The following is a 12,609-nucleotide window of genomic DNA, read 5'->3' on the forward strand; positions in this document are numbered from 1 at the left end:
ATCATACTTTGAATGCAGAGTACCGATCCTTAAATAGCTAAAAAAAGTCCCTAAAATTCTGAAGGCTAGAGCTTCTCAGCAACGGTGTGAGCTAAAGGGATACCTTCAAGCTATGCCTTCTGTCAGTACTACGTCGTTTAAGTGCTTTTTAAGTAGTGACATTAATCACTTGGACTGCGACTGTTATGAATCAAAGCTGCTCAACTGTTATGGGGTTCTGACAACAGCCAAAATATTGCTTGCTCTGATCCATGAAGCTGAGCAACAAAGAAGTCAAAAAAATCTACACTTAAAATACCAGTTAGATTCTCTCTACATGCAATGTCCCGCCTTACGGATCTAAAGCAAAGCTTTACCTATGATGCTGATAAATGTTTTACTGATTACTGCCGTATATTCTGGCCAGCATCTATGATGTACAAAGGTCCAGAGCAAACTTGAATTCAATGAAGTTGAGGCATTGGAGTGTGAAATCGTCACAGAGAAAAATTTGCAGAGAGTGATCTATAGTGTGGCTCCACGGACCTTACATACTTCAGGTTCCACGTGGTGACTTCGGATAAAGTAATCACGCTGGAGCGCACCAGAATACAAATATGCAGCATGTAACTATGAGTGGCCTTGCAAACCCCGCAGGCTTCTGCCTTGCTGAGGATCATGCAGAGCTACTTTAAGGGCAAAGAGACTACAGCTTTCATGGGAGAACCACGGGTGTGCCCTACAGTTTACAGCCAATTCAGAGGTGATCACAGGTCCCCTCTGGGACCCAGCATGAGAGGCATCTGGCAGACAAGAGTAATCTTCATTTTGTTCTGTTTTTTCCCCTCTGTAGGGTGGATTTTCACAGGACCAGTTGTAATTTGCAGGGAACAACTTCAGTTCAGCTTTGGCTGTGCTCAACCTTCCCAGCCAAGGAACAGTGTACCTGAACTCAGCTGGGGCTGCCTATGGCTTATGAGCAGTTAACATGCAGTTCCCATGCTGAGGGTAATTATCTAACTGGCAAAGCTGTCCTAGTGTGAGGACTGCTGGGCAGTCAGAGTCACTGACTTTGAAAGGAAAACGGCAGGGATGAGCCAGCCCAACACATCCTGTCACAAAGCTGTAGAAGCCTAGGCACTTACTGCCAGTTCTAACCTGCGATCCATTTCCAGAGCTTCTCGCCACTCCCCTCTTCATGCTAAATGAGTAATTTGGGAGCCTTGGGCATACCAAGATTTTGACAGCTGCAAACGTGTAAAAAAAAAGTGAAGCTACACTTACAGACCAGAGCTCACATTTTCCCTCATCTGCTTGTTTCTACACCCTGCCCTGCTGCTTTAGGTAAAAGATTGTTTTTCCATTTTAAGCATCATCTTCCATAACAAATCTTCATAGCTTTGCAATAGGACCTACTGTCTTCAGCCATCTCATTTCTCCCACAGACTGACTCTGGGCAGATTAGTAGCCAGTACGTCTGTGTCTCTGTTGAAAGAAAACATTTCTAGTGAGGCATCCTGTTGCACCCGCTACACCTGGAATTTTCCTTGCACCCTGTTTTATGGTATGGACAGAGCAGGTGATCAGCACTTCCACTTTATAGAGATTTCAGACAGCTGCATTTGTGCTGAAAGGACTGATCTGTGCTCTCACCCATCTGGCCAGCTGCAGATGCAACATTAACGGTTGTTAATGGATGAGGTCCCAACACCGCTTTTATTGGACGTGGTCTGTAGGCGCCAAGGATGATTCTTCTCAAGAAGCTCTAGCTGTTGCCACAGCCAGCCCCTGGCAGAGTGTGCACAGGGCTGGGCTCGCTCCCGTGAATGTTTTCACTGGCCAGCTGCCAAGGAGGGGCTGAAGGGTATCATCTAAGCTGCAGCAGAGGAGAGTACCTTCAAAGCCAAAGTGATAATATCTCTATCCACATCACCCCGACAGTTACATAATGAGTGGTCAAAGCAAGTCGCTCGCCCTGCGGCCAGGCCAGCTGAAATTGGAGACGAAGCTGGAGGATGTGACCAAGTAACAGCGGTGCAGAACTGCAGGATCACTTTCTTTCAGACCTAACAAAGCAGGAAGACCAGAGGTAACGTTTAAGCCATGCAGCTTATTCTCTTTCCACCACTGTAGACCTCTGCTATAAATTTTCAGGTCCCTCCTGCCTAGTTTCCAGCCATGGCTTTCAAGACACAATTCACACGTTTTTCTGAACGTTGTGGCAGACAATGTGCTATATTGATACCAGTGTGAATTGTGAAGGAATGAAGAATGCAAGGGCACAGGGCAGAGACATTCAAGGTAAACAGTACTACAAATGCTGTACATCTGCTAAGGACCTGGAAGGGAGTAGATGTTCTTCTGGGTTAGGGAAACAGTGGAGGGACGTTAGATCTGTATTTGTCTGGGGCTCTATCATTCTAAGGCTGATTTAATGCTATCTTAGCTTTCTTATCATTTGAGAGGTACAGGCTTTTATTTCACTTAGCTCCTCAGATAACTTAATTTCTTGATATTTGAAAAGGACTCTGTGATTTTTAAACAGAAGGCAGTAGGAGAGGACAAAGTGATATCCTAAAATGTGTAGGCCATGAGTTTTTGTAGGTTTGTGGCATCAAAACGGTTGACTCCAAGGTTAATTGCCTAGACTTTCCAGCACTACTTGAAGATATCACATCACGTGGAATGTACCTTAATAACTCCTAGGTGGAACTTGTACATTTGGTTGACTTGAATCTGAACATTCAGAATCAGTTATGAGATGTAACCAGCATGAATTATCACTGATTTTATCAAACACATTAAGCTGTTCCCACATGAACGTGGAAAAGAATCTCTCTCCTAGGTAGAGAATTTTTGTATGGGAGATTCCCAACATAACGGGGCTTTTCTAGCGAACTGGAAGAGGAGGCTCGTATCAGGAAGGTAGCTCTCACGAACTGTGCGGCTGCACTGTGAATGTTTCTTTTCCAAGTCTAAAGTGAAAGATGCAGCCACCAGAGGGAGGCAGGACTCCTATGCCAGTATAGTGACCCAGCAGGAAACAAAACAAAATCAAGAGAAATACGCTTTCAAAATCCCTCTCTGTGCTAAAATGGCCCGGTAGCGCTCTCATTGAGAGCGATCACTGTTGGCTGTAATTTCTACAAAAGCAGGTTCATAATGCATAGTGCATGTTAAACGATTAATGTAAGCTGAAGATTAGTACGTAGTACATCTTTTTCTTAAACCTAAAAATTAGTTAAGAAATTACTTTGGGACAGATTGAAACTGATTTTTATGTGTTTTTTGTGGGTGCTGGGAAGGAAAACTCTCCCCATGTTGTAAGGGATTTATTTCAAAGGCAGGTAGTCGTATTCTTGCCAGGCTCTAATACAGAAGGGTCATTTTGTTTCAGGAAGAAAACTTTTTATAACAAATTACTTCTTAGAAAATACAGCACAAGGATGCATTTAAACAATTCCATTCCCATAGCACCTCAGCAAACAGATAAGGCACTATCCTCCAATGCTGCTATTACTTATCCTATAAAGTACTTTCACTGGGCAGCAGGCCTTCTAGGTTCAGCGAGCTCAGCAGAGAAAGATATTTGTCTGGAGGGAGAGGGCCGATCTGGTTTCTAGTTCCTGCTCCAAGGACTATTTCCATAATTTACTCAACAGCATTTCAGAAACTGCAGTCAAAGATTGACAAACCTGGTCAATACTCTAAACCCTCGAAGACTTCAGTCCCTCTTTTCAGTCTTGAACTGTCTCTACTTCTGTGCCAGCCCTCTAGGTAGCCTCGAAGAAGGAGCAGAAAGGGAGCCAAACCCCGTTTTCTTAGCTGGAGTGCAATGCTCTGGCCACTGAACAGCTTTAGGGCACTCAGTGCTCTTTCTAAGCATGGCAGCAGGTAAGAATCCTTGAGAAAGGGAAGGCAGGAGAACATCTGGCTTGAAAACCAACTAGGACTGTGGTAGTCTGAGGCCCGCATGGGAACAGTAGGTGTCTGGAGACATCCTTCTTGGAAATTTCTGAGAGCTGGGAACATTTTGCTGCTTTCCGAATGAGGCAGCAGCTGCACGAGGATTTACCAGAAGGGAGCGCGTGCTTAGCTGCCCAGACTCAGACTCAGCCCCACTGGTGTACCTCAGGGCTGTGGGGAGTGGCGGTCTTCTGAAGAGTGGACAGAAAACAAAAAGGTCAAACTATTGTTCTTTTCCATCATACAATGCTTGACTGTACAGGCCTACATGACATGCACGTATGCTTCTGGGTTTTAATGGACAGTAGTTAAAAGTTATCCTCTTACAGCATTTTCTGTTGGAAGTATTTAAAGTGCAGTTTATGGACATAAACTGGTTCTATCCATGACTGCGCAGAGAGGTAAGGACTACTTGGGTGAAACGAGCAGTCAGCACCACTGAAAACTTAATTTGTCTGTTGGCCTTTTCTCAGTTAAACATGAAAGCAACTGTGGTAGCCAACCCTTACACCCAGTTTTGAGATCTAACTGGTTTTCAGTGTGTCAACAATGGTCCAAATTCTGCACGCGGTTCACAGGCCTGAAAACCAGCGAGACTTGTGTTCGCTTGAGTCTGCTGGAGGCAGCAGGTCAGCAGTCCAGGCAGAAACCTGGCTGCTTGCAGTGGCCACTAGAGAGCAACAGTCCCTTAGCTCCTACGAACCTAGGGAAGGTGAACACAGCTAAACGCCTTGTCCTCCGATCTGTAGTTCACTTCTCCAGGTAGGACCCATACTACAAACCGCAACTCACCCAGGAAATACGGCACAGCCAGCCCACGCTTTCATCATCCTCTGTCTTTGAAGTCTTCTGGCGCTGTACTATCTGAGAGCTGATTTTGAGTTTCAAATCCAATTCTATTTGTTCACAAACCTTTCAGTCTTTCGTAACATTATTTTTTTTTGCTGTCTGCTTTTTCCTTTGTTCCCAGGGTCAGTGTTTGTAGACTGGGACTCCCCAAGCCACATTTTTTTGCTTAGTTCTGACATGTCACAGGACTTGGTGAGGTATTAGCACACATTTTTCTCTGTTGAGATTCTAACTTCAGTGTATCCTATTTTGCCTCCCGTACCCCCTTAGTTGTTTCTCTCACACCAACTGTCATTTCCTGACTGCCAGGGACATTTCTTTCTCCTGGGCAAAGGCTACCTATAGCAGCTTGAGAAAAAGAACGAAAGAGAATAAAAAAGCCTGCTAGCTGATGCAGTGCAATTTAAGCAACTCGATCAAAGGGAGGTGAGGACCGAGGATGCTGTAGTGGTTGAACTGAGATTGATAATCTCTTAGTTGAAAACCATCTGCAGTTTTGCTTTAGTTTCTCTGGAACAGAAACCATAACTCCACTACAGTTCTGCCTGAATCTTAGCACTGACATAGGGTTTTCCCATTTCATCCCCTTTCCATCTGAGTTCTCTGTATTAATACAATTTCTGAACTGACCATGCCCTAACAAATTTGCTTCTGCACAGAGGAGCAGAGCTCTCCTTTTCTGTTCTGCAGAAGGAAAACCTTTACAGAGGAGGCTCTCACATCAGGATGTGACTTTCTGCTGTATTCACCCCCCGTATTCATCCTCTTCCTTCAGAAGCTCTTCAGGCTGAGCTGATCGCTCCCAGTTCACCTAAAACCCCTGGGGCAGTAGCAACTGGGAGACTGCAGAAGACCCCTGACCAGGGAAGGACCAGTCTGCCCACACCCACTATCTGTCACCTGTAGCACCCCAGCGCAGCTGCAGGCAGCGGTGCAGTCACCTCTCTCTGTCAGGCTTTGCTGTCCCATTATTCAGGGTTAAGAACGACACCTTTCATAGCTAGTGTTTCAAGTGCTACTCCCACTACTTTTTTATATGTGGCAGTTACTGTTAGGCTTCTGATACTGTGACCAAAAAGGACGGGATCTTTTTCTTTCTGGGACTGGTGTACTTCTTGTTTCAGACACATCTGCTGTGACACAGACCTGCACCTAAGCTGAAACAATGGGCTGCTTCTCTAACTTTTGCTTTACCTCAGCTGACGTTCCGCAGCTTTTGTCGTACTCATGAATGTACAACGTATCTGGATTAGATGCTAAGGGCAATCATACCAGCTAAGAGCACTGAAAGAAAACTTTTTTCTCTCCAAATTGTGCTATCTCACTCTAGTGATGTCTTTTGTTTGAGTACACATTGTGCTGGCACTCTGATTTCTCCATCTCTTGTAGGGTGTTATTTTGGCTTGTCTCAAAGGACTGCACTATTGCCAAGGAATTTTGAGCTCCCTGGTTTCAAACTTTCAGCTTTTTCTATAATGTTCTCTTTTTAAAATCATTTTGCATATTATCAAGCTAACATGGTTAATATAATCCTACCCTCACAATTTAATAGTATAATTTCCAAATGTCACTGGATATCTGAATTATACGAAATAAACTGCTATTACTAACATCCCCTAAATCTTTCTATTTAACTTTCTTTCTTCTGGCTGACCTGATTTAATCTTCAACAGTGAACATGAGGCATTGCTCCCTGTGTACCTCCATTTTCTTATACCGTAAAATAACTGACTTACTGTTAGTCATACTGAGGCATACTGTGGAGAATACACTGCGCTCAGAGTAATAATCTGAGCAGCCTTTATGGTGGGTGTCTGATTGTCTTTGGTGGATGAGATGGCCCAGCTTTTCAGTCTGACTTGGGGAGTGCTTTGGAGAAAAACAGCACTGCCACTGGCCTCACTGACTGCGAGAGAAGTGGAAAGATGCTTGAAATAACACCTGGCTTACCGAAGTTTGAAAGAACACACAGAATCATAACGCTCTGTAAATAGTTTAGACCTTATCCTTGCACTTGCTATGCAAACATGTTCTTATCACAGAAGACACCGCCTTTGCATGTACTCCTGGTTTAAATGGTCAGAGAACGGAAGCAGCAGAGACCCACTGAGCAGAAGCTTCAATTTCCAATTACTTTGTTTCAGGATGGCTTCATTCCAATATTGGATCCTCTTCTATTTTATGTCAGCATGGCTCCACACATCTGTCATGTGGCTCGAGGTCTAGGCCTGCTCTGTTTCCTTTGCAGTCTATCATTCAGCTTGGATGATCAAATGAAGTAATGCCTTTTCTGCATATAGCCCCATTACTTCTAATTTATGTCCTTCTTTGTGCCAGTCAAAACACTCCCTTTTCCTCTTCTGAATTCAAGACTTCTGACTTATCAGAATATACAGCACATACAACTTCAATTTCACAGTGAAAATGTGGGTATGTTGTTTCAACTTAACATTTATTTAAGTTTTCCCATAGCTCAAACAAAACTTGACATCCCATTTCAACTGCTAAAAAGAAAAAAAAGTAAACAACTTCTACAAAGTTACCCAGTGTATAGACTTTCTTATTTTACAAAACAAAAAGGTAGAAGCATGTAACAAAATAATCGTCAAACCAATCAATGTAAATAGTGCAAGAATAGGGGAGAGAGAGGAGAGAGAGGGAGGAAGGGAGGGTAGGACGGATGGGAGGATGGATGGATGGATGGATGGATGGATGGATGGATGGATGGATGGATGGATGTGTGGGTTCCTGAACAAAACAGGAAGGTGAGGAACAGCTGTGCCTGTTATCACACAAAATTTTGTATCTCAGACAACTCATGATGTAGATTTAACTTCAGTGGCAGAAGAGGATAAGTACTTCATCCAGAAGTGATCTCTGTGTGCTGCATATTCTTGTGCTGGCCAATCCTGGAGATGAATACAGCTATAAACACAAGCTGCTAAGAGGAATTCAAAGGAATTTTTCACCCTCTGGAACAGAGGTGACCCATCAAGGGCTTGATTAGTTTGTGTGCATTCAAAAGCCAAGGAATTGGCTGAGAATTTCATGCAAGCAACAGAGTAAGTGCCTCCAGGCTGAACTTTGTACACCTTTTCCTCTTGCTTTCACTTCTTTTGTATGCAATCGCTCTATATGCTGGGAGGTGAATGATCGAGATGGAGTTTTAGCAGCTACCACGTCATGTGGACAGGTAGACCAACAGGTCTTGGATGTCCTGTCAAGTAAATATGTCACCCAGCAACCCACATGAAAAGGTGAATTATTTCTGCAATGTTTCTTATGATACCGCTGCAATGAAGAACTTAAAATTGGTCTCCTTCATAGGATGACTGAATTTGATTCTAAATAAAATAAAGGACAAAAATAACAGTAGAGTTACAGTATTTCTCAGCTGAATTTGCCCGTTTTCCTTTGTAGCAGAGTGTCCATAGTTAAGTGTAAGATGCATTCACTAAAACAAGCTCAGCTGCCCAGAGATGTTCATCTCCACCTCTTGTGATCAGACTGTTTATTTTTCTAGGCAAAATTCCCTGCAATATGTCAAGTCTTACAACAGTACAAGAATGAAACAAAACCATAACAAGAAATAGAAAGAAGGCTGAAAGTGGGAATAACTTCAAGGAGTAAATGTACGTTTACCTTGAAGGCACGTGTCCTGTACAGAGTGTCTGAGTACTACCAAGCTTTCCAGTAAACCAAAGGACAGGGATTATATCTTTCTCAAAAGGAGTACTGAACTGAAACTATTCAAAGAGATTTTCCCCTAAGATAAAAAAAAAATAAAAAGTCATCCCCACTACAGGCATGGCTTGTATCTAAATCATTTCTGCTACTCTAAAACTGACAAAGCTCTCAGCTCTTCTCCCCTCACTCCCATCAACAGTCTGTACAAATTACTACTGTACCCCCTGAAGGATGAAGAGTGTATAGTTCACATACATCACATTCATTCATGGCAGCATCTAACACTGAAAAATTGGCACCGTTTAAGCAAGCAAGAACAGTGGAAGCCTCAAAAAGGACACTTAGGATCCCAGCACTTGTAATGATGCTGGACTGCAAAAAGAATTCAGGGGTGACACCTGGTGATACCAACACTAGATTGTCTAAAGATTGTGGTTGTTAGTGCTCTTCTGAAAAATCAAACTACTTACTCTAGTTCCTCAGCAGGGAATAAGATCTTTTGAAACTTATCCTAAACCCTTGAAAATTCAGTGGCAAGTATATCAGAAAAATATTCTCCGGAGATCGGAATGAATTAAAATGGCATTTTAATAAACCAGAACACTTTTCCAGTTTTGCCTGTGCAACTCCATGATGATTGGAAGAGATACATCTGTTGTACAACTAACTGCACAAGAGAGATCAGTCAGGCCCACGCTCTTTCTTTCACTCATTAACTTTGAATTAAAAAAAAAAAAAAAAGAATTAGTCATGAAAAGGTAGGGAAATTAAGTAAATCCAGAAACTTCTAACATGTTCATCTTTCAATTTTGGGGGCATGAAAGATTCTGTGGCTAGAGTATGATAAAGACTCAATAGTTCGGAGATGGAAAATGATACTTCTTTGATTTTCTCCCCTCTTTAAGGAGTATGACATAATTTTATTTGCTGTTACTTATTTGTGTTTTCAAGCGCTGGGATAACACAGGCAAAAATTCACTGATCCTGCAGATCAGCCTAGGAAATCTCCAACTGTTTCTTTCACAGAACATTCTCACACTTCTTCAGCAACATTTCGGCACTCCTTCAGCTTGGTTTTGTCCGATTTCCTACTGGTCCTTTCCAGAAAGGAAACACAAACTCCCGTACACAAGGAGCTGCAGTGAAAAACAGGAAAACCACCCAGAAGTTCTTTGAATGCCTTGGAAAAGAAGAGTGAATTTTGCAGTGAGGAGTTGCCACGCAACTCACGGCAGCCAGCCTGTAACAGAGCTGAGAATCTGTCACGAATTCAGCTCGTGCGCTCAGACATTTCGCAACTCACACAAGTTACCATTTAATAAACGGGAACTTGCACTTTATCAGTAATTCCAATCCGCCGATCTCAAAATGCTTCACAGAAGTTAATAGCAGTCTTGCACTTGCAGAGAGACGCTTCGTACTACGTGGTGCGCTCCGAGGAGCTCCCCGGGCTTCAGCAGCACTACCTGCACAGAGTGTGACGCGCTTCTTAAGAAGTCCTGGGAGGACTGCGACTTTTCATATTTACAGCAGCGCACCTGCGACAATACATATTACTAGGCTGACAGAGCCCTGAAATTGAGGTGCATATAAAAAGGCATTTGTAAGTTCCCTATAATTGGGCTTAAATTCTAGCACTACCAGTTTTAGAATCAAGGTAATTAATCTCACGTTTTATTTGGGATTTTAATGTTGCAGCGGGTTTTCTAGGAGGCACAGTGAAAGTAATAAAATGAGAGTATTAATTTTCTGTTATATAAAATGTAGAATAAAATAGATTTATAAATTTATAAAAATCTTCCATTTTAATTAATTATGAGTTTAAATTACATTGCCAAGGCTTTCCAAATGTGTGATTTTAAAGTTAGCAGTAACCTTATGAAAGACAAATGGTTTAATAAATTACTTTTTTTACATTTAAAATTACCTCAAGACAAAATACTATGCAAGCCATGGAAACAACTAAAAAAAAAGGGTACTTTGAACACTGTTTTCTCTGAAAATATATATGAATGACTGATTTTTGCCTTCTGCATTTTTATTTAGAGAGAAATTTTAAGACTCGCTGTTACTTTCAGCTAAGTGGAGATAAAAATATCTTCAAGATGGAAGCTTGTTAATTTTTGAAAAGAGATTTTGGGTCACAGTAAGTGGGGGTTTTATCAAGATACAAATTTCTTATATTGCAGGTTCAAGGTAGAACATGAAACTAATATTGCGCTGGATAGACTTCCAAGGATTTTCAGGAATGCAAACAACATTCTTAAAGTAATCGTGTTCTGACATTTTCAATAACAACCCACCTTACCCATCCAAGAAAACATATAAAAAAAACCCCAAACCCAAACCCCGGTGTTTTCCCATTAAATATCTTTCTAGGCAGGAATGATCTAATCTTAGTTCCTCTGGTATCATTTCTATGATAACATACATTCCCTGTTACTAGCAGCCATAACTGTGTTCAGTCAAGGTTACACAATGGACCAGACTAACAAATCAAAATTTTAAGAAATTGTAGAGTCTTCCTTGTAACTCGTGCAGACCCCAGGAAAATGTGCACGATGTCATCCAGGTGATGAGAAGAAGAGACGGGGTGAAAAGAAGATTAGCTGTCTTGTCAGTAGTTTAAACGCTTGACCATTTACTATGTTTAAACTGCAGAGTTTGTTGATTCTCCAAAAGGATGCTCAGGGTTTTAACTCTGTTGACCACTTCAGAAATGAGATTTTCTACCGTTTTTCACTCAGTGCTCCCTGGGTTTTATTTGGCAGTTCAGAAAGGAGCGAATCTGCCAATGACCAAACCAACAGGCATACCAAAAAAAAAATGTTTAACGTAGGAGGGCAAGATTGTAAGTGAGATAGAGGCCGCTTTCTGTTTCGGCTGTGCTGGTGGCCAGACCATACTTCAGCGCAGAACCTAGATGCTGAAGAAAAGGCAGACTTGACTGTAATAGGAGTCATTCTGTCCACACCCTAACTGTACTGAAATAATTTCAGCAAAAGCCCACGGGTCCGCTTCAAACAAACCACTGACGAGCTTATTCTCAAGGTACGGATCATCACAAGGAAAAATAACACTCTTCATAGCACTATTTTAAAGTAGTACTCCACACTTTTTGAAGAAAAAATACCAAAAGCCTGCAAGTCCTTTCTTCCAGGTCTGTTATCTGACCTTCCCTCTTGGGACTTGCAGGCTGATCTTCCTTCACTGCGTAGCACATTCATTGACCTTTACAGTATCTTCGCCCGTCAGATCCTCATTCAAGCTTTTTTTCTGCTCTACTTCGACCTGACAGAGGAAAAAGAGGGAGAATATTTGTAATGAGAAAGGAAAACAAAGGATTCAAAAATCTTCTGTAGAGGCAGATTGTGTCCTGCTCAGGTGAAGAAAATCTTGGTAAACTGAGAGGGTTGTGAAGAGACCCAGACTGAGAAGGGAGAGCTGGGTTTTAGTTACTATAAGTGTTTTCAGTCTAATTCAAACAGTTTTACGATTCAACAGTGTCATGACATTTTCAGAAGAGCTAGTGTCACGTAGGGAACTGGTCTCACAATTTTATATTCATTACCATCCTCAACTGTACTTTGAATCCAAACACAGGATCAAATCTGCAGAGGACAGGTGGTCTCCTACATGACAGTAGAAGAACAGCCTCAATTTAAACTCTGCAAAGACTGATGCACAAAGGCAAAAGATTAATTTTCAAAAAGCACATCTACATTTGTATTCTAAATTTCAACACCTCCGAAAACGCAGGGAGAATCCAATGTTTAATTCTTAAAAGGGATCCTCAGGAAGATCAAATACCATCTCCAGGCGATTTAAGAGACTACTAAAAATGTAAATACCATTTTACCATTAAAATATTTGCCAGGAGAATCTTTGCAGCATCTCTCATCATTGCTCTTAAAGAAGGCAGGTAGGATGCCAATTTCCGTGCTGAGTGACCAGCTAACATGCAAATTCTAGGCATACTGAGATTCTTGGCAGGTATATATGCAGTACCTTTTCCCATCTGCTCCTCTCCTTAAGGCAGGCAGGAAGAAGTAGTATTTAAGGAGAAAGATAATGCAATCCCTTAGTCTGCTGCAGTGCTCCCACTGTAGCACTTCCACTGCAGCTGCT

The 12,609-nt window shown here is 42.0% G+C and overlaps 1 protein-coding gene across 1 annotated transcript in view; it reads right to left on the reverse strand.

Annotated features, from left to right (window-relative positions):
• Positions 1-11,688: 11,688 nt before the first annotated feature.
• Positions 11,689-12,609, reverse strand: part of STON2 (stonin 2) — a gene marked incomplete at its 5' end in the record, with an annotated part of 10,260 nt that continues 9,339 nt past the window's right edge. Inside the window, one exon of the mRNA XM_010137085.1 lies at positions 11,689-11,772. Coding sequence (XP_010135387.1) covers positions 11,689-11,772 — 84 coding nt within the window. The remainder of the gene's footprint in view (positions 11,773-12,609) is intronic.

Source organism: Buceros rhinoceros, unplaced genomic scaffold (assembly GCF_000710305.1).
Source record: "Buceros rhinoceros silvestris isolate BGI_N320 unplaced genomic scaffold, ASM71030v1 scaffold5625, whole genome shotgun sequence".
Classification (NCBI taxonomy): domain Eukaryota; kingdom Metazoa; phylum Chordata; class Aves; order Bucerotiformes; family Bucerotidae; genus Buceros; species Buceros rhinoceros.